The sequence below is a fragment of the Phycodurus eques genome, chromosome 10 (assembly GCF_024500275.1).
Source record: "Phycodurus eques isolate BA_2022a chromosome 10, UOR_Pequ_1.1, whole genome shotgun sequence".
NCBI lineage: Eukaryota > Metazoa > Chordata > Actinopteri > Syngnathiformes > Syngnathidae > Phycodurus > Phycodurus eques.
The window spans coordinates 19,202,336-19,229,865 of NC_084534.1; the positions used below are offsets into that span (position 1 = coordinate 19,202,336).

At 40.2% G+C, this 27,530-nt stretch overlaps 1 protein-coding gene across 4 annotated transcripts in view; it reads left to right on the forward strand.

Annotated features, from left to right (window-relative positions):
* iffo2b (intermediate filament family orphan 2b) overlaps positions 1-27,389 on the forward strand; it is a 29,321-nt gene extending 1,932 nt beyond the window's left edge. Inside the window, exons 2-8 of one of the 4 annotated variants that reach the window (XM_061687977.1) lie at positions 16,734-16,794; positions 18,702-18,797; positions 20,900-21,070; positions 22,066-22,208; positions 23,086-23,302; positions 23,382-23,480; positions 24,118-27,389. In XM_061687977.1, the coding sequence (XP_061543961.1) occupies positions 16,734-16,794; positions 18,702-18,797; positions 20,900-21,070; positions 22,066-22,208; positions 23,086-23,302; positions 23,382-23,480; positions 24,118-24,351 (1,021 nt within the window). In that variant the 3' untranslated portion in view covers positions 24,352-27,389. The remainder of the gene's footprint in view (positions 1-16,733; positions 16,795-18,701; positions 18,798-20,899; positions 21,071-22,065; positions 22,209-23,085; positions 23,303-23,381; positions 23,481-24,117) is intronic. The other 3 variants (XM_061687979.1, XM_061687978.1, XM_061687980.1) reach the window with 3 other exon arrangements.
* Positions 27,390-27,530: the final 141 nt, after the last annotated feature.

Here is a 27,530-nt window from a genome sequence, read left to right on the forward strand (position 1 = left end):
GGTCAGTGATGACCAACGCTGACTTCCCTCGTGAGGCTTTGACTCATTGACACAGAATGTAAGCATAACCCCCCCTCCTTCCTTTTCCCCCTTATGGGAAACTGAATATCCTGTCCAGACCACTCCCTGAGTTCCACGCAATTTCCTTACTGCAGAATACTGTCTCACTTCCAAAATATGAGCCTGTTGGTGCAAACGTTTCGAGCTAAATAGTGGTCATTCCTTTAATAGACGCCGGGCCAGTCAGCCACTTCAGACAAATAAACGGCTCCGTCAAGTAGATGCCTACATTTTCACCAAACAAAGTCCAGAAATCTAACCAAATATTTAATGGAAGTGCCACATTTCCTCAAATAATGTCCGTCTATCCTACAATATACATATACAATATACGTACGTACATATATACAGTATCTAGTTAAGAAATTAAACGCCTCCTTCAAATGACCTTCCTTTCAGGAAAAAAGGAACCGTAATAATTTCAGTTTGTAGATGCCATTGTTCACGCGTGGACATTAAAGAGTTAACTGCTGAGCCAATTTAAACTCTGTTGCTAACCAACACAGCAGCACACACCGAAGCACATAAACAGTCTCTCAGATGCCTAAAAGAAGAACAGAAAACCAAACGAAACAATTCTTTGATGGAAGTAGTATATTTCCTTACACAGTGGCCGTCTCGCTAATATACTGTATGCTGCATGTAGTTAAGAAAAATAAACACCTCCCTCAAATAGACACTTACATTTTTACCATCAGGTAAAAAATATCCCAGCTGCTTTTGTTCACAAATGGACATGATATTTAACTGCTGAGCCCCTTTGAACTCTGTTGTTAACCAAAATAGTAGCACCATGTAAAACAGTCTCTCAGCTGCCTGAAGACAGAACAGAAAACCAACAAATTCTTTAAGGGAAGTATCATATTTTCTCAAAAAGTGTGCGCCCTTCAAATCTACACCACATGTAGTTAAAGTAAATACCTCCCTCAAATAGACTCCTAAATTAACGTGACGGTCTGAGTTCATAGACACTATCAATCACTCATGAACATGATAGAGTAAACTGCTGCACCCATTTGAATTTTTATTCCAGTACTATTGTTTAAAATGTTTCTCATTCTATAGAGCTGAGTAGCAAAGCTGAGTGCCTTTCCAGGGCCCAACAATATGTCTTCTCTGCTTTTGTGAGTTCACTAGTCGTTTTTGTCCCGTGGCCTAAATCTTCTTTACTGCCGTCACGTTTCAGCCTTCACCCCCCCCCCCCCCCCCCCCAACTTCCTCCCATCCCGCCATGGCCCCTCTGCTACCAGCTCTTTGTGTTTATCCATTGCTTCCTCCTCTACTACACCTCCACCCCCTTCCCTAAATCCGTGTCATGCGGGCTGCTTTGTAAGGCATCCTCGGTCCCATTGCCGCATCCCCGCCCCGGTGATTTATTAAAGCTTTTCTATGTACAACGAACACCGGGCAATGGATGGATGGGCCGCCTGGACAGTTTCAGACTTGGATTAGACGTATGAGCTTGTTTACTTTCGGCGCTTTCGGTCGCCTTGAAAACGTGACGCACACTCGCGGGACACAATGTAAGGTACATAATCAAGCATAATCAAGAGTCTGCTGTTGCAAGCAGGGTTTTCATCATCCACATTGGATGGCGTAGGCAAAAAAAAAAAAAAAAGCGTACCAATTTAGCGTCGCTCTTCTATCTAGGATACCTGCTTCCGATTGCGGGTCTTAATTGTAGTCTATCAAGGTAAAAGCACTGGAATTTGCCGAAAATGGCTGCTTCAAACTAAAATGGATGACTTCCTGTTCAATTTCAGGCTTGGGTACCTGAAAATCTTTGTGCATTGTCGTGATAGACATGTCCACCCAATTTCGTGTCGACCAGAAACTGGTGTTGGGAGCTCACTTTTCAAACTTTCCATGGGGCCACTACTGTGTGAGTTTTTAGGAGTCGTGTCTGGGACCCCTAAAATAAGAACATTTTGACCTGGATTAACACACTTGATAAAATTGGTGCGTTTTGGGGCATTTTCACATTAAAGTATTGCACCATCTTATGCTCATGCCCTAGTAATGGAGACTTTTTAGAGTGGTATTTAGAAATACTTTATTTTCGCAAATAGTTGCTATTCCTCCACACTCTTCCCCATTTAGAGGATAAGCGCAAACAAATAAACGCCTCCCTTGAGTTACCCTTGATTAAAGAGCTAACTGCCTGTTTGAACTCTCTTGCTCACCAAAACAGCAGCACCTAACAAAGCATGTAACAGACTGAGATGCCTGGACAAAGAACACAAAACCAACCAATTTTTTAATGAGGTACACTATTTCCTAGAATAGTAGCCATCCCTTCAGATGCCACATCCACTTCAGACGAATAAACGCCTCCGTCAAATAGATGCCTCATTTCGCCCTTAAAAAAAAACTAATTATGACAGTTCAAAGATCTCTCTTTTATTAAAGCATTAACTGCTGAACTTATTTGAACTCTGTTGCTAACCAAATCATCTTTCCCTAATTCTTAGAAGTACCGTATTTATATGTATAAAATTTACACCGTTTCTACTTAAAACAAATAAACGCCTCTCTCATATAGAGGCCTCCTTTTTAAGGGGAAAAAATGGGTAATAAGTGTAATCATGTCACTTCATAGACACTATCGTTCACACATTGACATTAAGCCATTTGAAAGCATCCCTCCTCTTCAGTTGAGTAAATACACACTCCAGGCAACTATATGAGGAAATATGGTATGTTTATTATCATGGTTGTAGTCTAATATGCACAGAAATAGACCAAAAAAAATAGTACGGTAAAAAAGGGCCTTTATAATGCTAGCCATTAATTGTAAAGCTTTTTGGCTACACGCTCTATTGTGATGGATATTTATTCTGAGCTATTACCAGATTTTATACCCAATCATCATTGGGTAAATAATCATGTTTTCTATGGATAATGTCACATGGCCAAGTTTTTACAAAGCATCTGCCCTGCTGCATTAAAAAAAGTGTTAGTTGGAGTAATATTGTCCTGAACTATTGGGTCTGGCTGCTGCTCGGCTGCTGGGTGTTTTCTGCCTGTATGAATAATTGAAGATGGCTGATTTTAGCCGTGTATGTGTGTAGATCAATGGTGGAGAATTGAGCAAATAATCTAATTTCCCATTCTTTCGAGAGGTCAACCTTCAGCATCTTTGGAAAAACAGCCAACTGGTTACTCGGCAAAATGCTCCAGATTTGTTCCTGCAGCCCTGCCAATAATCTAGGCCGCTCTATCTCGGGAAGGGATTTTCTCTTAAGCCGTCGCCTCGCATTGGAGGCTCCAACCTCCATCCTGGCATGGAGCACTTCCTGCCTGGTACAAAGCTGAGCTCAGGCCTTGGAAAGACTTCCTTTTGTTTCTACCTAAAGAAACTGCATTCAGTGACAGTACTGTATTATTGTAAAGCACTATATATATACTGTATGTGTATACTGTATATTTTATATATATATATATATATATATATATATATATATTATATGTCACTGATGGTGTAGTGGTACATTCATCTGACTTTGGTGCGGGCATATATATATATATATATATACACACACACACACACACACACACTGTTTTAGAATAATACAGTGGTGGCTGGAGATGCGTTTAATTCGTTGCCCATGCTTTTAACTCAAATCACCCGTACCTCAAGTCATCTTTCCCCATTGACATGAATGGAACTCTATAAAACTTTGCTTTGTAAAAACAGTAATGACATAATTGAATAGAAATAAAAATAATTATGACAGACAGATATACTGGACATGTGCATCTGTACAATAGTCTCAGCTTCTCATCTTTTTGCAAAGGACAAAAGAATTTGACTGTGAGTACTGCTATATTACTATCATCAACTATAAAACTATCATCAACTCAGTTCCTGGACACGAGAGAGCTAGCTGCTGAGCCAATTTGGAGACTCCAAAGTCCAAACAAGTTCCCTGAGCAGTATTCAAAAACTGTAATTGCCTCTGTTCCTAGATGCGATTGTTCACACAAGGACATTGAGTTCTCCTCTCTGTTGCTAACCAAAACAGCACCACCGAGGAGGCAGGTAAATACCAATAAAACATTACACCATGACAACATTGCTGCAAACACGTTTCGACTCCCTCTTTATTAGGTCTTATTATTATTTTATGGGGGAAAAGTATTTTTGAAGTGAGCACAACTTGCAAGTGAATCAGTCAACCAGCTTTCACCGTTGAGGTTAAGAGTATTTCAGGATTCGGATGTGTTTTGGGACATTTTTAACCATTAAGATATTATGTATACAGTACCAATCGTAATCTTTGACATGTATAAACATCCAGAGATGAATTATAGTGGTGGAAAAAGGGGAAAAAAAATGTCATCTGTGCTCTATGAAAAGACTTTACTGAGGTGTGAAAAATATTTTTGTGAGGTGAAAATACACAGCAGTTCAGTTTGTTGTTGAATTCAGGTAAATCCAGCTACTAAGTCCTGCATCGTTAGACTTAATTCTCATTTAAGAAGTTGTGTTCAGACGTGTTTGCGTGTAAAAGCTGTTGATCCCCACGTAAACAGTTGCATGTGCTGACGCCGCATGCTGTCTCCTGAACTATTGTATTATAAAAGGGTGTTTTTCTGTGGGAGATGCTGCTGCACAAGGCGCGGCCGTGATTTTGTTTGACAGATGTGTAATGTCATTCCAAGATTGTGTGTCTGTGTGTGTGTGTGCGTGTGTGTGTGTGTGTGTGTGAAAGAGAGAGAGAAAGTCTCTCCAGGCTTTAGAAGCAATCTTGATTGTGTTTTGCCTCAAACTACAGCAGATGTTCTTCACTGAGGGGGTGTTTGCAAAGCTTCATGCATAGAAGCATCAAGTGCATTCACCTCCTGTGTTAAAATAATGATTATTTTAAACAGTTTTCCTCTCTTTTAAAATGAAATAACCGGCAGGTCATGGCGTGACAGTTGAATGTAACGTTATGGGACTTGGGCTCTCGGGGAAAAACATAGGATATAGTTGAGCTCTAATTATCCATCCATTCATTTTTTTATAGCGCTTTTCCTTATGAGGGTCGTGGGTAAGCTGGAGCCTTATAGCAGGCTGACTTCAGGCAAGAAGCGGTGTACAATCTGAACTGGTTGCCAGCCAATCACAGGGCATATATAGACAAACAAACATTCACACTCACATTCACAACCATGGACAATTTGGAGGCCCTCCAAGCTCCACAGTTTGTGGGCAACTGTCGGACACTGGTTTTGCTGCGATTAAAAATGTTACTATGACCCATTTCCTCTCTTTGAGGCAATACGCTTATTCCTTGACAATTGCACCATGTTTTTGTGGTTCAATAAAAAATAATGCAGTACAGTATACTGTATGTGAACCTTCAAAACCGGATACAGGGTCGCACTTTTTCCATTGAGATGTCGGTAGATCTGTGGTGCTCAATCACTTCGTGTGTGGCAAAGAGTCACCAACTGTAAAAAAAAAAATTTTTTTCCCAATGGTCCATTTCAGTCTCGTTCGGCTGTGCCGCTCGGTGGGCCGAACATGTGTGTTTTTGAAATGTGGGAGGAACCCGGAGTACTACCTGTAGAAAACCCACATAGTATGGGGAGAACATGGAAATTCCACGCAGGAAGGGCTGAGCTGAGATTTCAACCGTATGCCCCACTGTGCCGCACATTTACAAAGGCTTTTGCGTATAATTTCACCCAGGGATAGAAAAACATCACACACACAAAAAACATACTGCTCTGAAACCAATCTACAACAATGAATTAAATGCAGTATTAATGTCTCAAATGTATTTTTTGCAAAGGCCACAAAACTTGGTATGCCTGCACAATCCAATGAAATCCAGATGAAAAACCCAATATCATACTGCTGCTCATTTTGATTGACACTGATAATTATGGTTGTAGTTTGCAGTGGTTTTCCCATGTGCCACTGGAAATGAACCAATTTCACATATAGCAATTGTTCAGAAAATTATTATTTAATTACTACAAATATTATATTATATGTATTTGTTCATCTGTCTATGCCAGCAATGTATAGTGACAGGCATAACAATTGAATGTGTTTCCACTAGATAGCAGAAGGTACATATTTAATCTACTGTACATGCCCAATGTTTATGACATTTGAGTTAGATGGTGTGCTGAGAGATTTTTCTAATGTGCAGTAAAATATGTGCCTTGCCTCAATAAAGGTTGGGAAACAGTCTTAGACTGAAGGTACCCCCGCCCCAGTCCCTCACCCCTATCCTCCTCATAGGAACATGCTGTACTTTGTGATTGATTGACATAGCTGCAGTCACGAGGACCAAACATCTCCTGAATGGAGCTGCTGTTGCCATGTTAAGTCATCCTCAGGTGTGTGTGTGTCTGTGTGTGTGTGAGAGAGTCACAGAAGAAGTTTGTGTAGTAACTGTATTATTTGCCCGTACACACCCATGAGATTTATGACAGACATGAACATCTTGATCTTCTTTTCCCGCACCCTAGCTGGATGCGGCCCGGCCACGCAGGCCTTTTCCTGTTTGCGTTTTAATTTGGAAAGAACAGCATAAATTCCTGCTAAAAGAAATCCCCCCCCCCCCCCCCCCCCACAACTTGATATTTCATGTTGTTTGTGTGATATTCATGTCCCTACAACGATGATGATTCACTAACAGTTTAAATGGGTGTGTTGGAGATAATTACCCGCACACACCTTACTTGACATGTTTTAGCGCAATCGGCCGCTCACTTGCTAACACTCACAGCGTCCCCTCAGGGCTAAAAAAATTATATATATTTTCATGGGAATAAAAGGGAGTAGGGGTGGGTTGGTTTGATTTGGAGGATTCCAGCTCATACATTTTAGCAACAATGTGTGCGAATGAAGGAGGGAGATTTTTCTCATGTTGCAACATTGACAACAAATTACAGATAGATGCAATGTTTAATGACTATGATTAATTATTATTTTTCCATGTTTTTATCCATTCATTTACTATACTGCTTGGAGATGGAGCTGGTGTACATCTTGGATTGGTTGACATTCAATTGTAGGACTTTTTTTTTTTTTTTTTTTTTGGTACGCTTATAATTATAGAATGCCACGAAGTGAGGAGTATCATTCTGCACATGTCTTCCCCTTCCCTTGCCATGATGTAATTTTACTTTATTTTAGTTTTATTGTGTAATGGTTAACGTCTCTTTGTGGTTACAGTAATATAATTAGAAAATACTATAAAAATTGAAGGAGGCTTGTTTTCATATAGTATTCGAAGTTTTTCTATATTGATAGGGAAGCTAATGGTTGTATTTTTTCCCAAGTGGTGTTATGACTAATTACGTCACTTAAATTAAAAATAAATACATAAATAAAAAAATTGGCCAATAGCAGCGCATTCAACCGTGCGAAAGGTCTTTGTGCAAACCACGACATGACGTGGAAGAATAAATGCCTCTGACCATTTATTTTTGCTTCAATTTGTGCTAAGTGACACTGAATGTACCCTAGTGAGGATAAGCGGGAAAGAAGATGGATGGACACTGAATGTAAGAACAGTGAACCTTTTTTACCTCACCATTATAACATTGGGTAACTTCTTCTTTCCCAGGCTCAGTTTGTGGTTTAAATGTGTGACATCACCTTCAAGCAGCTCACTTTTTTTAATCAAACAACATTCCTGGGAAATGGCATGGTGAAATTAATGACACACCTATTTTACCAAAGTGCAGTTGAGACACGTAATTGCCAGTAATTATAGCCGATACAATTATCACATGGGTCCTAATTGACCCGTGGAAATGAGAAATGTTCCGGTGGTCTGAGTATAAAAAATACACCATCATAGAGAGAAAAGTATTGGGGCTCCTGTGCACCATCATGTAGTACAGTTCAGTATTGCATTTAAAAAAAAAAATATATATATATATATATATATATATACAACCCCAAATCCAATGAAGTCGGGATATGTTGTGTTAAACAAAAATAAAAACAGAATACAATTATTTGCAAATCATGTTGAACCTATATTTAATTGAATACACTACAAAGACAAGATATTTGATGTTCAAACTGGGGTTGTAGTAACCCCCCCCGCCCCCCACCACCCCTCTGCTTGGTGTAATCACATCTACATGCCGTCTAGACTTGGTCAAGGAACACAAAGCTGAGTAACGAGATGTGCGCTTCCTGTGCACGTGATTGAGTTGACCTTCATAAACATTGGATGAAGGCCAGCGGTCTCCACAGACACCAGATGCCATGAGCTGAGGACGGCACAGCAAATGCAATAAGACCCTCCCCAACCCAAGCAGCCGGACGAGGGGTCCCTGGACACCCTCATCCATCCCATTAGTGCACGTCTCTCAGAGGAAATTATAGATCACGGAGTGTCTTGACATTTAATCGATGACCCACTTTTGTCAGGGAAAGCCTTGCATTGCTACCCGGGTGCGTCATGAAAGTCCAAAATTCCACACTAAGGACCAGGTAGGCTGTAAAGGACAAGACTCCTCGTCGCATGTGTGATTTATCAAGGCCGACTTCATACTGCCGAGCTAAATTGTGGTATTGAGCCACGTGTGTAATCATATAACACTTCCTCTGCTCCTTGATGCCCTCATGAGGATCAAGCCATTGGAATGACACCATTAAAATCATTTGATAGTGTTCAGAATGTTTTTCAGTGGATGCTGTATGCGCTAATTTATTGGTTTTCTTTTTATTGAAAATGTATTTTATTTGTATTGATTTAAAAAAAATACATGATAGTGTTCGTACTACATTTTTCATGTTAATCATTTTCCTCTTCATTTTTTGACAAATGCCGTATGCTATTTTATTGATTTTTTTTCTTTTTTTTTTTTAAAATGAAAATCAGTTTTTAGCATGCAGACTATGTTTCTCATGCCAAGAATCTTCTCATCCATTAATTTGAATACTCTATGCTATTTTATTTTTATTATTCTTATTCTAATGTAGTTCACTTTTCAAATTTGTAGTTTTTTTTTATTTGACTACAATCAATTAATAGTGTCTGGACTACGTTTTTCATACAAAATATTTCTCCATCTAAAATACTGTATGCTAGTTTAACATTACCCATTTTAATTTATTTTACCTTTTAATTGTATTATACATTTTTATTAGATTAAAATCACCTGATAGTACCCACAGTGGTTTACACGTGAAGTATTCTCCTCTTCATTTATTTGACTAAAATATGGTATGCTATTTCACTGGTAATCTTGTTTTTAGATTTTATTCATTGTATTTTAAAGTTTTGTTTATTGATTAAAGTGTTTGGACTGCGAAGAACTCATGCTAAGAATTTGTACTATTTTTATTGTAATTATCTTTAAGAAAAAAGTAATATTTTTTTATTTAAGCTTTTACACCAGGTTTTTCATTCAAATTGTTTTTTTTTTGTCATTGGGTTGACTAAAACGCTGATTATGGCTTTTCTTATTGTAGGCTTTTTGTTGTGTTCTTACCATTTTTTTTATCGTTTATTACATACATATAATGTACCCTCCCATAGAATTAGAAGGTATAGTATGTTTGTACATGGAGTAGATTTTGAGTTCCTACTATCTTGGTGCATTTATTTTTAGTTTAAACAGGGAGTTGTCTTAAAGAATGATTCTCAACCACACTTCTGTGTATGTGTGTGTGCATGTGTTCACAATAGGTTTTCCATTGTCTTTTGAACATCAGGATGTTAGATAAGTGTTCACTAATGGCGCACTAAAGATATCATCAAGTGAAAGCATCATATGACATGTCATGTAAACATAAACCCTCATCATTTTGAATGTGACAAAACATGAGTGACGTTTTAGGGTTCAGATCATTATGACAAGTAGCAAGTAAAAAAACAGCACGCCTAAGAACGTCAGGTTTGAATGTGTGTGCTTTGCCGAGATGTGGGTATCCTCCGGTGGGAAAAACTATGTGGTGCAAATGTTACTCCCAGACACACACACACACACACACACAAACATTGTAGACTCGTGGCAGGGGGAGTGTTTGCACTGCTGGAATGTTGCTGCTGGCCAGATACGTCTGTGATCAAAATGCTTTTTCCATTTGAAAATTTTTTTTTTTAAAAACCTGACGATGCACTCTGTGCTGTATGTGGTAAATGTTGCAGTATTCATACACAGTGACTCAGAGAAATGGAGCTACTCTACATTTAAAAGGCTATTTGGATAATTTAAAAAAAAAAGAAGTATTTTTTTGACTTTTCTACAAAGTAAAAGCCATAAGGATGACATCAATAATACAAATGCATGTTACAATAATATTTTTATTGTATAACAATACCCACTAGCAACAATATAAAAACCACTGCATTAGTATAGAATGAAATGGTAAAAACGTAATACAAATATTGTTATACTGCATTTAGATACACTTTAAATAGTTTTTCTGTATTTAAGTACATATTAATTAGAAAAATGACTAAAATTTTAAAATAAAGTAATTAAATATACTGTATTTTCACGACCATAAGGCACACTTAAGTCTTACATTTTCTCCAAAATGGACGGGGGCGCCTTATAATGCGGCGCGGCTTATGTGTGCACCGAGTTCCAACATCTATAAATGTTGTGTGATGAGCGTTCCGCTTGACTTTTACTTTTTTGACAACTTGACTGAGTGGGAGCATTTCCTGCCGACAGGCTGCTTATACAGAGGAAAAGTGGACGTGGCTGAGGACAGCATGCGGACCTAAAGGGGGAAGGGTGCGTGAAGGAGGACGCTAAAGCCACGCCCCCAGTGGGTATATAGCGCCGGGGTGTGCATTGTACAAAACAAAATCGGTTTGGCTAAGGACCCCCGAAAATGGCACCGAGAAGAGACACGCTTACAAAGCACAGTTTAAACTACAAGCTATCAGTTACGCGGAGGAACATGGGAATCGAGCAGCCTCGAGAGAATTCAAGATCAACAAATCCATGGTTCGCAAGTGGAGGAAGCAGGAAAACGAGCTTCGCAAAGTCAGGAAGACGAAGCTGAGTTTCCGCAGGAAAAAAAATAAAACGCGGAAACAAGGCGAGGTGGCCCGAGTTGGAAGACCAACTCGAGCAATGGATTAATGAGCAAAGAACAGCCGGGAGAAGCGTCTTAAGTCACCATTCGACTGAGTGCAATAACTCTGCCATGTGTAGCAAGTGAGGAAGCTTGCCATCATTCCGGGAGGCTTGGCGAACCGTTGGACATCCGTGTAAACAGGGCGTTGAAAGTGAAGTGAGCGGCGTGGGTTGACAAATGGCGAACACAGCTTTACTAAGACCAGGAGGCAGCGCCGGGCGAGTTACACCACAATTTGTGAATGGATTCCGGATGCTTGGGCTAACGTGTCTGCTTGCACTGTTGTTTGAGCTTTCGTAAAAGCCGGCATCATTTCTGAGGAGCCGCACGGCAACGAGACTGACTCCGACGAGTACGAGAGGGAATCTGGCGTGTTTGATTGAGAACTTGCCCAGCTGTTCATTTCGGATACAGAAGATGAGGACTTTGATGGATTTGTAGATGAGGATTGATAAAAAAATAACGTGAGTACATTGTTAAATACTCCAATAAAGTACAACCGAACTCAGTTTTGCTCCCGCTGCCTTTTTAAAAACATTGTTTTAGCGTGCATGCATGCTTCCGTATGTTTTAAGCTAGCATATGTTTTACCATGCCTGCGCCCAATAATATGGTGCGCCTTATGTATGTGTTAAATACAGAAATAGACCTCGTAACTGAGACTGCGCCTTTTAATACGGTGCGCCTTATGGTCATGAAAATACAGTAATTATATTTTACCTTTTTTTTTTTAAATTATTTTTTATTAAATTATGATGAACGGCATTGTTTTTGAGGATATAAAATTCAAGATGCAGTTTCATAGCTCGCCTGTAGCTGTATTTCATCTTTGTGGTTTATATTAGTCTGCCAAATGCATGTGTGGTTATATTTTCATTTTCTCCAAGCACAGCAGTAGCACACAGATGTTGATTTAGTGGGGGCAAGTTACAGAGAATGTGAGCTGCGGTCGGTAATACGGCCTCCGAGCATCCTGCTGATCTTTGTCCTTGTAAGGAGACTCCACATAGACAAGTCATCACATAGTCACAGAAGCACTGCTGAGATGGTGACAACTCAACATACTTCGTTTAGATGATGCAGGTCACTTTGACGGAAAAAGTGGAAGTTGCTGATTTTCAGTCAACAAAAAGGGCCAGGAACTTGTAGTTCTCCTCGTTGTCTTGGTTAGCAATCTCAGGTCCACGGAATATTTATGCAAATTGGATTATGCAGGTGAAAGGAACACAAGTGACTGCACTATCCCACCAATCGAGTAGGAGATATTGTGATGTGAGCCTGTGCATTAACTTCCTTGCCATCCATTTTGTAGCATTACACAACAAATATTGGAGCAAAATGGGAGTGACCCAAAGGTTTAAGGGCCTTTTGAGAGTCGTATTCCACCAGTTGGGTCTTTTGTTGGCCCATGGAACTAAATGTCGGGAATAGTTTCCGCAACTGAAATACACAGTGATCCTCCAAAAGTTTCTAGTTCCGTAATGAGGTTCTTCAGGTCAAAATTTAGACAATAGCTCCCATAGTTGAAACATACAAAGGTCTTCCAGAAGCTCCTATTTCAGTAGTAAAGATCGGGTGATCAAAAATTACAAAAATAGTTCTGGTTCTGGAAAAAAGGTTCCTATGGGTGAAATTAAGACAATAGATCCCATGGTCCAGACACTCAATGGTCCACAACAGTATCAAGCAGGTGCAGCAGCGTACTTACTTAGGCCTTTAAGTTCACAGAAGAACATTGCCCCTCTACGAAGCTCCTCTGTCCTTTCTGGTCTTGGGCCCTCTGTTCCAGAGGTTGCAAACACAGCCTTTCTTTCATCATCACCTGTTTTGTGGTTCTTCTCTGCAGCAACGTAGATCAACAAACTTCTGTGGCAATAGTTACTTAGGGATGCCCTGCGATTGGCCCTGCAAGTTTGAGCAGTCGCAATTTAAGAGCTGCATGATAAAGCTGCTGTTTTTTGGAGTCTGTAACATAAACAGTCGCGCGGCTGTTTTCTCCCCCAAAATGAGTTATTTTGATTGGCTTGTGAAGGCTATGTGTGTGGTCATGTGACTGCCTTGTGTCATTTCATTGGTGAATTGGAGTCAAATGACATTGGTGATCCCATTTGATTGGCGCAACCCTATGCGGAAGTCTAAGATGGAGTCTAAAAATAGACGCGCACACGCAAGAATGAATAAATAAAAGTAGCGAACGGCATGTCGATCGTAACGGAGTAAAAGTATCGACCCTTCTTCACATAACTACTCAAGTAAATAGTATGGTGCATTGGAAGTACTCTGACAAGTACAGTTTATGGAAAATGTTACTCGAGTAAATGCAGCGTGTTATTACCGACCTCTGGTTCAGTCATAACTCCCCCTATACCAGTTAAGCCTCTCAGGCTTTTGAATGGCAAATTAGTGTTGACAGGAACAGATCCAGACACTAAGGAAATAACACCAAAAACAGTTGTATAAGAATAATGATTTACAGTACTAATACATCCTGCCCCAAGGTTCCAGGCACTTTGAAGAATATTAGCCCCTAAGAAGGTGCCCAATAAATTACAGTGGAATTAAATTTAAGGCCCCTTTGCCTCAACACTACCGGGAAGTTTTAGTTCTTGATACATTAGTTCCTGGAAGTAAAATATTTCTGTGGCCACTGTTGTGTTGTATTCACACAGGTCCCTGGAAGACTTATGTAGAACATAAATCGTCCCGAAAAGAATTCCAGGAACCAAATTGAGAAGCAGTTCCCATTGTCTAATCTCGAAATAGTCCTCCAAAATTCTGAACTGTGGGGTGAAATTCCTGCAGTCAGACTGAGATTCCATAGTCCATGATTGATAGATGACATATTAAATAGCCTACCGGTAAGTGTTATTGGCACAGGTTGCCTTCTCTTCTGCCCATTGTTCAAATTTAAATTGCGTTTCTTGGGTATCACAGATAAGATTAAAGAAGATGATGTTGGCTTTGTTGTCCTGTGATGTTGTGAACTCCAGAGACGTTAGCTAAAGTCCTGAGACTGTTTGAGGGAGGGTGGGTGGTGGTCTTTGTGTGCTCTGTGAAGCAGCACTGCCAGCATTTTTTTAGAAGGTTTCACACGCTGCCAAGGAAGATTTCTCCTTGATGAGACAGAGCATGTTGAAATGGAAACAAGGAGGAGGTTTGTTGAGAAAGTGAATACCCACTGACGCATCTTGTGTGGCCAAAAGTGACTTCCCGGCGTGTTGTTATCTCTCCATGGTGAAAAGGCAGTGGCTTGGTCCCAGAATTCAATGGTGGTCTTCAGAATTTAGAGTGGTGTTTTTAAATGGAAACCCAAAGGGGAAAACTACATATTCCATCAGGTGATACTGTTTGATTCTGATAATTTTTTTTATTGAGGTTCCATTACTGATATGCATTTCATAAAATTTCCTTCATCTTCTATGGGAAAAAATATATTTCTGAATGTTTTGAACTCCTGTTTCCATGCCAGGAAAACAACATTACCTAGGGCAGTTTATCCACAGTGTGGATGTAGCTCTTCATTGGTCTTCTTTAGCCAGCAAACTAGTTACAACTAAATCAACAGCACCTCTGTTGGTGGTAGCCAAGTTGTGGACACACTCCATTTTGTCTCTGTTTCTTTGAAGCAGTGATTAATCAAGAATCAATTCCACGTAATCAATCAACAGAAGTGAATCAGTGGATCGTTTATTAAGTTCATCCTTACTTTCCATTGTAAATAAAGTGTCGGTCACAGTGGTGCGCTTCGGTACATTTGTGGAGGGTGGAGCTAGACACTGGATGCTTTCTTCGATAATTATCGAAGGAGCATTTAAAGATGTGTTTACAGTTTTCTGTTATGTTCGACACCACACAGCTGCAATACAATACAAATTGTCGAAGTGCAACTTAATGCTGGGCAGAGTTCATACCTGCCCCACTGACGGATAGACAGGAAGTCAGAAAGACGTACACTTGGGAAAGTCCTCCAAAAACAACACTAGAAGGGTAATAAAACAAGGTTAGGTATTTATACACAATGACTAATCTGTATTATTATAAAATTCATATTGGATTCATACTACCCTTTCTGGGTTCCCATAGCTGTGTACTATAGCTCATGGTCACGTGTGACCTACTGTACACTGCTTGCTCAATGAAGCCTTTGTCCATTCTCAACCTACTCATCTCCATGTGTGACTCAGCCTTCAAGCTCACATCACAAAGCGTTGTAATATGATGCAGTCCACTGCCTGAAGCCACAAGTATGCTGCAGGGTATGGCCACCGTGATGCAGTTGGTGAGTGATGGGAGGTGTCAACGCAGGGGAAAAGAGACAAGTGCTGCCAATTTTAGCACGCAGCCGCCATGAGGTTTGCAACGTTATTTTTAGGTGCAGTCTCACTGTCGGTCAATGTCTCAGTGCATCATAAAGAATGGACTCCAGTTTGAAAGGAACCTGCTGCCCTCAGAGCGTCACTGCTTGTGGTAGCAATGGCATCTTGTGTTAAACTTACCTCCAGCTTGAACAAAAAGAAAACAAAATTTAAAACTAGACCAAGTTTCTTTTTTTGGCACTATAATATACAACTAAGAGCTCAATGTATATCTACAAGTACCGTACAGTGTATTTCCTCTCATAGATGTGTAACTTAAGAAACAGTATATAAATGCTTGTTGCTAATCAAACCAGCAGAGCCTAGCAAGGCATGCCTAATAAATGTCTGTCCCTCGCAGAAAAACATAACTGTAATTATCTCAGGTCATAGACGCAATCATACACGGACAACAAATAGTTAACCGTGGAGCCCATTTGAACTATTTTGCTAAGCAAAACACATCAAGTCTCAAATTAATTAAACTGTCCAAAATTAAATGTGATCTTACGTCATGTGGAAGGGGCGTCTTTAACAACAATTAATGTTCCGATAGAGGGTATGGTCACTCCACAATGTTGTGTGTGTCCATGTTGATGGACTGGGGAGATATGCAACCTTTTGCATTTCGTAGGAAACTACACTTTGACTTGACATACATTGCAATAAACCAATATTTTCTTTTAATTGCAAGACTGTTAGATGACGCCTCCCAAATTTGCATTTGACTCAATTAACGCGCCAGGCAACTATTTGCAAATTGGGGTCTCATGTTTTGCATTTCTGTGGTCTAAGATATTAAATTGACAAAAAGATTGTACGAAATAGAAAGTGTTATGACTAAACGTCAACACTTCAGTCATTGTTAGCATTAGCGTGCTCGTTTAGCAATCCACACTTCATGTGTAGCGGCTTTTATGGTAGTTATTTTACTATCAGATCCTGACTGTTGGAAACCATTATGTGATCATTTTAAATAGCTTTGCACACATTCATTAATTCAGTTTCTTGTAGTTGAGCTAGCACAAAAGGAATTGGGTGTGTTTAAAGCTCAAATATCCTCGTGCAGACACACATTCAAAAGACGCTTGAACATTTGTTGTGAAATGACTTAAATCTTTTCCACTGAGGTAGTGGGGTGTGTCAGTGGCATTGTGTAATCAGAGAAAGTATTAACCAGACATTACCTCTGTCTCGTCGCCCTCGGGGGGGGCCAACCCGGTAGTGAGTGACCCACCTTTGTGTTGTGTTCACAGATGGGAGGAGGAGCTGTCCAAACGCGAGCATCTGGAGTCTGCGGTGGAATCCCTGCACCAGGTTGGGGGGGAAAACATTTTATTCCACAAACATACAGACTCGCCATCTAAATCCCAATTTGCTATTTGCATTGACGGTAACGAATGAGTAACAAATCACAATTGAATCGTTACTCCTTGTGCTCTTCCGACATAAAGACGTCATTGTCTGACAAATAAAAAATCCAATTAGATTATTTGAAAACTATCTATAGCCCCCTGGTAATGTCCTGGTGGCAGGTTTTTTGGGGTCGCAGATTTTGTCACACCACCAGAAAAGACGCATTTTGGCTGGAGCGTTTTATCTTTTTCTGGAGGGAAAAACTGGTTGCCAGAACTTCTTTTTAGTTTAAATTTCCTTACTTTATCTCGGATCCCTTGCCGTGTTGTAGACGTGGTCTGTTTTGCGCCGGTCTCTGTGCCATAAAAAGCATAAATCCATGCTGGCTGGCTGGGAACATCCGCTTCGACGAGCCAGCTAGTTAGCTTAGCTGGTAGTTAGCCGTAGCTGGCTAGCTCTCATCAATCATCTGCCAGAATATGTTGAATAAATCTTTCACAACTTTATCAAATTCATCATCGCAGTCTGCCATGAACATCCGTGCATAACAATGCTAGGATTAACCAAACTCTAACATTTGGGGGAGACAAAAAGGGAAGATAAATTCCTTTATCTAAAGTGGAAAAAAATATGGCGGTGTTTGTTAGCTAACCGACTACTTTCTGGTTCAGGGAGGATAACACTACATTATCCAAATGCTAACAAAATAAAGCCCTTAAACAAAAATGCTGAAATTTGTGGAAAGTCTGTCCTTATGTGAGCTAGTAGGCTACTTCCTCATTCATGCAGAATAATGCTAGGATTAGCCAAATGGTTACATTTGGGGCAGCAAAAAAACTGAAAATCAATTCCTAGAATAAAAATGCTGAAATTTATGGAAAGTCTGTCCTTACGTGAGCTAGAAGGCTACTTCCTGGCTAAAAATCCAATGCTAACATTCAATGTGGAAAAAGTAGAAAATCAATTCCTTTATCTGCATTTTTACGGTAGTTAACATGTTCTTTCATGGTACATGTGCAACCCCTCCACAAAGTGTTGAATCGAAAAATCACGTTAAACACACCTGGAGGCAAAAGGCCAGGTCCTGATGACACAGTCGGCATGGTGACCTCTTTCTGCGTTTGCTTCCATCGATTGCGCATGTTTGGATTGTTGGTCAGCAAAAAAGCGGTGGAGTGGCGTCCCACGGGAGCATTAACCTTTAGCACACAGAAGGATGCATTGCTGTACAGGAGAGCTGGAAAAGTACATTCAGTGCAATAACGTAAATGATGGCAAAAAATACCAATTTGGCACCAAGTCACCCACCTCCGGTATAATACGCTGGATGTGTCGCGGTTGAAATGGAGCCTACCCCAGCTGAGTTTTGGCAAGAGAAGTGGGGCACATATCGAACAAAACAACCATTTGCACACAAATCCACACCTACGGAATTTTTAGAGTCTTCACTGAACCTAACATGCATGCTTTTGGAATGCGGGAGGAAGCTGGGGTCCCTGGAGAAAATCCATACAAGGAGAGGGACATTACCACAACTCAGCCGTGCTGCCCAACACAAGACCCCATACGTGGGTTTTCCCTGATGTCGTTTATCAATCATGCCATCCTACAAATTCAATATGAGATGATGAAGTTTGGGCAAAATATTCCCACTGCCCAGTTAATAGACTCTGGAAATCAATGGAAGCAGGATGGTGACATTGTGGTTAGCAAGTCTGCCTGACTTGTGAGGTTTGGGGTTTGAATCTCGGTTCGAGCCATACCAAAAACATGCATGTTAGGTTCATTGAATAATCTAGTTCATTGAATAATCTAGTTGTTTATCTAATAGTTGTTCGTCTTGTTTTGATTCCCTGATGTCCACTCAGCGTGCCAAAGAATCATCAGAGATTCAAGATGACCTGAACGACAAGGTGGAGCGACTAAAGGCGGAACTTGTGGTTTTCAAGAGCCTCATGAGCGATGTAAGTAGCCGCCATCTGATTGAGGCGTCACACCTGTACTTTTGTAGTTATTGTTCCCACATTGCGTTATACTGGGAAACCCTTTCGTCCTCAGAAGAATGTGGAAGCAGAAGTCCAAGAAATTTTCTATTGAAAGACGTGATGTAGATCTAAGTGCTTTTCCTGTTCTGTGCAGTGCTCGTATTGTTCTTTGCCTGCTCTGCTTCCCAGTGATATACAGTGTTGATGTACCGCAGTGGGCCGCTCCCAGTGTGTGCTTGCTCAGGAATAAATACGCTTAAAAGCTTTTGTTGTTTATCTTGCATATTGGAAATTTGAGACATCTATTCTTCTAAAAAAATAAATAAATAAATAAACAAATAAATATATATTTATTTTCTGTGCTTTATCTCATCCCACACGTCCAAATCAAGAGAAGGGTAAGTGGTATTAAAGAAGTGGGTCCTATTATTGTATAGAGGTCTTGCATGTACTGATTTTTAGACATGGTCACAATCCTTGGTGGTCGTGTTCGAGATGTTTTAACTGTGTCCATAGAACTCATCCAATTAACTTTGTACGAAGTATACTCATACCGTATGTCGTTCTTTCAAACTAAATAAGTTTGGTGTTGTATGTCCAATGAAAAATGGGGAAGAAAAAAAATCAAATGAAATAAATTAAAGGTGAAAGCGCCAATGATCAGGTCCTCACCACCCCAGTTTTCATGGTGAAGTCTTTAAATCAGGTGTGTTAATTGACAACTCTAAATTGCCCGTAGGTGTGAATGTGAGTGCCAATGGTTGTTTGTTTGTATGTGCCCTGCGATTGGCTGGCAACCAGTTCAGGGTGTACCCCGCCTCCTGCCCGATGATAGCTGGGATAGGCTCCAGCACGCCCGCGACCCTTGTGAGGAGAAGCGGCTCAGAAAAATGGATGGATGGATGGTGTCCAAATTTCCACAAAGGGCCATATGAAGAAAAATTGAAGGTTACAAGGGCAACTTTACTTTACTATATTAAACACGGGAAAACCAATTCATCAAGCAATTACATATTGTTGTTGGTTATACAAAAACTGCTACAGCACAGCTTTTTGTTAAAGGTGATATGGCAAATAATTTTTTATCCGACTAAAAGAGAGCCGTCCCTACACTGACCAGCAGTTAAATCACATGTCCACATTGAGAACCAAAACAAGTTTTCAGTGTAGTAAGTTTAAATTCTTAAACCAGTTAATTTAAGGATAATTAATTTATGTTCACAAATCAGACCTTGACAAAGAGCAAACCATTTTTGTTTTATGAAACATTTTTTTATTATTATTGATTGCAAAGAAGAGAAATGTTTTATTTTAGTTGTAAATAGTTTATTTGCATGTCTAGATAAGCTTGATATAAAACCAATTTATTATCATTAATAGTAGCAGTATTTATTGTATGTTGTTTTTTGCATATGCTACGGGCCGCTAAAATGTTGACAGCAGCCCATAAATGGCCCCCGTGCTGTTGTTTGGACACCCATCCTCTAAATGATCGTCAAACTTTGATGTCATGTTGTGCCCACGTTAGATGGCGTAGACAAAAAAATCTTCGTAATTTATCATCAGACATCTGTCTAGTATACCTCCTGGACAAAAATCTTTGCTCCTCAGTTGAGATGTATCAGTTCAACATACTGCCTTGACACAATCCTAATTTCCTATTAGACAGGGCTTTGGAGCCATCTTGTGGTATCATAAAGTGTGACAGTGTACAAACACCATGAATAGGTGAGTTTTTCAGTTCAGTTTTTCCATACTTGGTTCCACAGAAAAAGACGCAAATATGGGAAGTCATGAATAGTCAACTCAAGACAAGTTTACTTGTATAGCCCTTAATCACAAAAGTGTCTCAAAGGGCTTCACAGAATAGCGAACCGCAACTTTCACCATACGCTTGTGTCTAGTCCGAAACACTCACACAATCTGCGTTTGCAAATGTACCTACTTGATCTCAAAATTGTATTAGAAACAATCAAATACGTAGCAGACAAAGCTACAGTATTTCAGTGATTACATTAGTAACCTTTAAATCATCGCGCGCTGAATGGAGTTCACACTCAGTTTTTTCCCTCTCCATGTAGCAAATGTCTGACCTGGACTCCAAGATTCAGGAGAAAGCCCGGCGGGTGGACATGGACATCTGTAGACGCATCGACATCACGGCTAAGCTGTGTGACGTGGCGCAGCAGCGCAACTCAGAGGACATGTCTAAGATGTTCAACGCCAGCACGGCCAGGTCACTTCCAGATAGGGTGGGTTTCCAGAAAACAGTAGCACTCTGTAAAAAAAACTTAAAAATAATTTTAAAAAAAAAAGATTCCCCAAGAAACAAAATGGAAGAAAGAAATACCATTTTTGGTCCGTGTCGAGATCGCAAGTCGTGATACGAACGCACAAAATAATTTAAACAAAACCGACCTGTGTTCCGGACACAAGAACAGCCGAATTGTACTCAGGTTGCAACTTGCAACATGTTAGCATACTAACTGTCACCGTGTTATCAATTAGAAATAGCTACAGGGCAAGATGTGAAAACCTCATCAATCCACCTGAACACCGCTTGTACAAGAGGTTGCGCTATGTTAGCATATCAACCGTCAGCGTGTTAGGATTTCAGCAATTGTAATTAGGAATAGCGCCTGATTGAACGACGTGACATAAAATCCGTATAGATCTGTCTTGGTGCTTTGTGTAGTCGGATTGCTATCTCTCCACATGTTAGCATACAACCGTGAGCATGTTCACATTATATTTTAAAAAGTTTAAAAACTTTAAAAATTGTACCTGACTGTTAAATAGCAATTTATCAATTCTCATGAGAAACAGCACTTGACTTCTGTAAGCCATGATGTGTAAGAAAACAAAAAATCCTTACCAATCTGCTTCAGCGCTTTTTATACTCATGTTGCTACATTTTGTTGAGATAAACATTGTTAACATGTTAACATTTTATCGATTCCTATTAGAAATTGACCCTGACTACAGGGCAAGATGTAAAATGATCTGCCTCAGCTTTTTTTTTTTGCATTCAGGTTGCTATCTAAACTTACCAACAGTTAGAATGTTAGCATTTTACCAATTACAAATGATACCTGACCACAAGGCAAGAACGTAAAAGCTTTATCAATCTACCTTAGCACGTTCTCTACTCAGGCTAGCATCCCAACTGTTAGCATTTTAGCAAGACAAGCCTTAGCCCAACTGGATGCATGTAGGGATGTTTATCCACGTTTGTGTGTGTTTTTAGCAGGGTGCCTCTGCGGCCTGCAAAAGGAAAGAGCGCAAGGCGGTGTCCGACGAGGAGGTTTCTGAGATGGACGCAGAGCCCAGCCCTCTGGAGGAGGACACGCTCAACATCACGGATGAGATGAAGCGCATGCTAAACCAGTTGTAAGCGTGACTTTCACACCCCGACACCCACCACAGCTATGTGATCGCGTCTACACCAAGAGTAATGGTTTTGTGATACACAGCTGCTGGCTTTGTTTATTATAGTCACTCAACTCTCTCTGGTGTTCCAATGGAGTATTGCATTGTTGATCCTAAGGGGGAAATTAACTGACTTACATATTAAAGCCACATTAAAACACAGTTCTTACAGGGCACATATAGAGACAGACAACCTCTCATACTGAGTGGGTTTTGAATTCAGGTGAGGGAAGTTACATTTTTAGTTAGTAATTTGGGGAAATTGAAAACAAGTTTAAATAAGCATGTTAGGGTTAACTGTAAATGTAAGCGTACCGCGTTTGGCTCACGACAAGTCCAGGGTGTAACCTACTTCTCTCACCAAAAGTCAGCTGGAATAGGCTTCAGCTCACCCTAATGAGGATAAGCAGTACAGAAAATGGATGGATGGTTATGTATTAGCTGTCATTAGGTTTGTGTCAATGTACCTAATTAGTGAATAAATAGCAGAGATGGACTCAGGTGTTGCCTAGACACATTTGACCCAACCAGACTTCGGTGTAATTTATGAGCCAAAGCTGTAAAAAGTGTGAGTGCATCCCTGGCGGGGGCCATTCTGATCCATATCAACTCATCATGTGATCCACTTTCTTTTTTTGATTGAAGACCGATATGGGCCAATCAATTCTAAAAATGGACCAGAGCTCTCAGTGCTGACTTGTCTTTTCTAACAATGCCTTTACTAATCACTAACATTTTTCTATTTCTTCTATGCATGTCATCTTTGCTTAACATTGCGTTACTAGTTTTCTCTCCCTCCTTCCTCCTTTTTTCCCCTCTCTCTCTCTTCAACCTATAGACACTGTTCAGATAACGCCTCTGTTGCCAGGCGCGAGACGTTTGACCTGGACGATGACTGCGACAGTCTGACGTGGGAAGAGAACGAGGAGACGCTGCTGTTGTGGGAGGACTTCGCCAACTACAACGTGCCGTGCGGAATCTTGACGACCGCGGCGGCGGTACCGCCCTGCACCAACGCACTCCCGGGCGACGGGGGCGGCGAAGGCACGGAACCAGTGAGTTCCCCCACCCACCCTGTGAATAGACCGACCATGGATGATTGATCAGCCTAATCTCTCTGCTGTTAATTCCAAGGACTCCCAGGACAGAAGTCTCGGCAGCCTCATTGACGAGACAGAGTCGCTCTTTAAGAACAGAGAGAAGGAGTACCAGAAGACCATCGGCCAGATCGAGGTACAGTGAACCCCTGTCTATTTGCGTGTCGATATTCATGATTTCAGCTACAGTATTCATGGTTTTTGTACCATTTCTTGACCCCTCTAAGATTCTAAAGCCCTAGCTATTAGGAAAGTAGCCATTGGTGTCAAGGAAGTAGGTTGAAGTGATACATCTTGATTGAGTGACTAACATCTTCGTATGTCTGGGAGGAGCTAAGTTTAGCCAGGGTTAGTGGAAGTGACACTCTTCACCGTGATGCTCCACTTCAGTCGTGTCCGAAAGTAATTGACGACGCCCCCACAAAAAGCTATAGATGCTACAAGATGGCTGAAAAACGCTACACGAAGGTCCTCAGCTTACTTCAACATAGTTCCTTTGCACCAAGATGCCACAAGATGGTGGCTAAGCCGGATGGTGGCTCTTTTAAATGAGACAGGGCTGGTGGTGAGTTTTTTAGCGAAAGGTTGGATACGTTAAAAAAAAAAAAAATTATAAAATAATGGTGTATGTGAGTAGCGAATTATGAATTTGCGGGGAACACTACTATATGAATAAAGTATTATCATTACTTTTTTTCTATTAAAGTTTTTACCAAAAAAAGACCAACAAATTCTATTCATCAACTTGATGTTTCTTTCCTTCTTGGTTTTAGATGGAGCTGGCCACAGCTAAGAGCGACATGAACAGACACCTGCACGAGTACATGGAGATGTGCAGCATGAAGAGAGGCCTGGATGTGCAGATGGAGACGTGCCGGCGCATGATCAAAGGCGGCAGGAGCTCGCCGTCGTTCAGCTCCGCTGCCAGCAGCGACTCAGGGAACACCGACGAGATCCAGGGCGAGATCTCGGACAAGGACGCGGACCCCGAAGTCCCTGTTAGTTGATGACCGCCCGGAGACGCTGGTGTGTGTGACAGTAACCTAAAAAAGGAAAAAAATGCTCACTGAGGATCACAATGTTGGTGCTTTTATAACTATTTTGTTTAGTCGATGGTGAGGCTTGTCACTAAGAGAAAGGGCTTCTCTTTTCCATTCTGGATATTTACTCGGCTACAGATAGTTTTGGAGGTCTGCGCTCTATGGAATAGCTTTCAAATGACCTGCACTGGGAGGTCGCTGTTTGTTAGTTTGTCATTTTACCAGGATTACACCAAATACCGACCATACTGGCATCCTTTTGCATTGAATAAGAAAAGCAAACATAAATAGAATGAAATAAAACTACGCACCCTTTGAAGAGGCCTGACGGTGACGTAAGGGAGAGGCAAAAGGAAAGTAATGTTTTTGTGGCGTTAATCCTTTAGATGGGACAGCATGGTGAACCAGTGGTGAGCACGTCTGCCTGAGGTCCTTGGTTTGAATTTCAGTTCAGGACCTCCTGTGTAGACTCTGTAGAGTTAAGAATTCATAGAGCTCAGCTCGGATAGGCGACAGCTCAACCCCAATCTGCAACTCCAATAAGGAAACATGCATGGATGAATAGATAACAAAAGTAAAAAAAAATAAAAAAGTAAAACTACTCACTCTTGGAAAAGGCCAGACTGACACAAACTGAGAGGAAACAGGAGGATGTCTTCTGTTACCTCGTGGCATTTTTGTAGGTAAACTGGAATTTGTATGCGTCATTTGTGGAATCAATCCTTTAGATTGTCACTGAGCTAAACTCATAAGATTTGTTGACACCTCACGTCGCACTCCAAATTGTATGACTTTTGGGACGTTCGACTGTAAAGGTAACTGTTTTTCCATTGCTAATGCCGCGATTTTACCGTCAAAACGGGACTTAGCAACCGCTACCATTTTGTATCTTAAAACAGGGAGTGAGATTTGTAGTACGGAAGTGTTTTGGCAACAAGTCTGATTGCCCGAGAAGGCGGAAATCGGCTAAACGAGTTGGGCGCCGTTTGTAACCTTGAAACATTATTTCAGGACTGTTGTCTGAAAAATGTTTTTGAAATTTGTAGACTCAAATCAACTCCAGTCAATGTTTTGCTGACTTAACCAAACAATAACAACAACTTGATACTCCGCTTGGATTTGGGAGTTAAAGAGTCAGGACTTGGCTCGAGACACATATCTTTGATAATAAATAAGACTAATAACTAATAATAGACGTTACAGTCCACTTGCATCGGAGGCCAAACAGATTGAGCAGATGCCACTGTTGACAGACATGTTTAAGATTGTCCGATCCTGGTTTTTGATTTGAAAGCGGGTATATTTTGATGTCGAAGGGGGTTGTTGCCAGGATGTTTTCTTGTTGAAGAGGAAAAAGAGCACAGCCTTTTTTTTTTTTTTTTTTTTTTTTTTAAAAGCATCAGTGCAAAACTGAAGTTCTATGCAATGGAGCTGGCCTTGCATATAGACGAGCTTCCTTCTTTCTCTCCTAGAACCAATACGATTAGCCTTCTAACCAAAGCAGGTGTTTTTTCTACAGCGCATATGATTTTCTCTGCACGTGACTTTCAGTAGCATTTGAAACATTAAAATAATAACATTAACATTTTTTTTCCATATTCAAGAGTATCTGCCTTATATCCACAAGCAAACAGGAAGCACATTATTTGCAACCTGATGTAAAAAGCCCTTCTCTAGCCTTGTGCAGCACACAGATACATGATTCCAAAAGGATGGAAACCTCCATGTCACAAATTCAGAATACGATCAAAACTAAACGAAGCCCTTGAACCTCTAAAGCAAAAACCAAAGGACATACTTTGAGGTCCCTCCCAAAATCCCCTTCACATTCTTTCTTCTTAAGTTGTTTTGTGTATATTTTTGTTTTCATGCATTGCAACATCATGATTTGTGCGTTCGGTACATTGCATACCCCAGAGGCCTTTTAGCTGCCAGTAATACAGTGGACTCTCCAAAGTGGAACACAATGTGTTCCCTGACTGGTTGACTTCCTCATTGTTCTCATCTCAAAACTCAAGCTGTTATTCAAGTATAAAAATAAGTTAACCACTGTTTAATAAAGCTGAAGTAAAGCAAAACTACTAATCTTTTCAGCGTTTGTTTTCGACTCTTTAGGCGTGTAATTGAATTACAAATTGTACAACTTTTGTGGTGTTCCACTTTGTTTATCAGTGCTAACGCCGCTAAGTTTAGCGTCAAAGATGATATGACGCATGTAGGGCAGATGTGACGTTTCCATGGCCTTTTTGTATTCTAATGTATGAACTGAAATAACTTCCAATTAAGCAGAATGTTAATGACATACTTTTTTTCCAGCATGTTTTTATTGGGCAGAAAGGAATTTTTTTTTTAAAGCATATTTTGAGAAACTTGTGCTGTTTTCATCCAAATGGCACCGATGCTAGTCATAGATTTACATGTTTTTTATTATATTCGTTTACTTTTGTCATACTTTGACAAGAATGTAAAACTAATGGATATAACTACCATGGATTATGTTGAGACGAGTGAGCATCACTCACAGTACATCCGTTTACTCTACATCATATACGAGTACAGTAATACATCTGCAGCATTTAAATTTTTTTATGTTTAATTAAAAACCAGCCTGCTTTGTAACAAGGCAATTGATTTATGGAGTTTCACAAAGTTGTGCAACTGTGTTGCTGTTTAAATGTTCAAAAGCAGGGATGTGTGCTTAACAATGTGCAAGTATGTGAATATTTCATACTAAAAATGTGTTTTATACTAGACTTTTTTAAAATGGATGTTGTGTGCTCATCAGCTTGTTTTTAATTAGTATCTCCTTTTCATGACCTGTGATGCAGGAGGTGGTAAAAGGTGCCTTGGCCATGAGAGCGAGCATCATGGTGTTCCTTTAATTAGTTTTCATCCTTTTTTTTTTTTTGCATTTTTTTTTTTTATTATTCTTAAAATAAGTAATAACATATTCATGTGGGGGTGGGACAAAAATAATGAATGTAATCAATGTATTGTTAAGATGAAATAAACAGTGAGGGGAGAATTCTTTGTCTCATGTCTTGTGTGAATACTGAAAGACATCAAAATGGCTTCGTCACAGGAAATATTCATTGAGTAAATTAATTACTTAAAATGCTTTAACTGTACAGCTGTTTTAATGAACA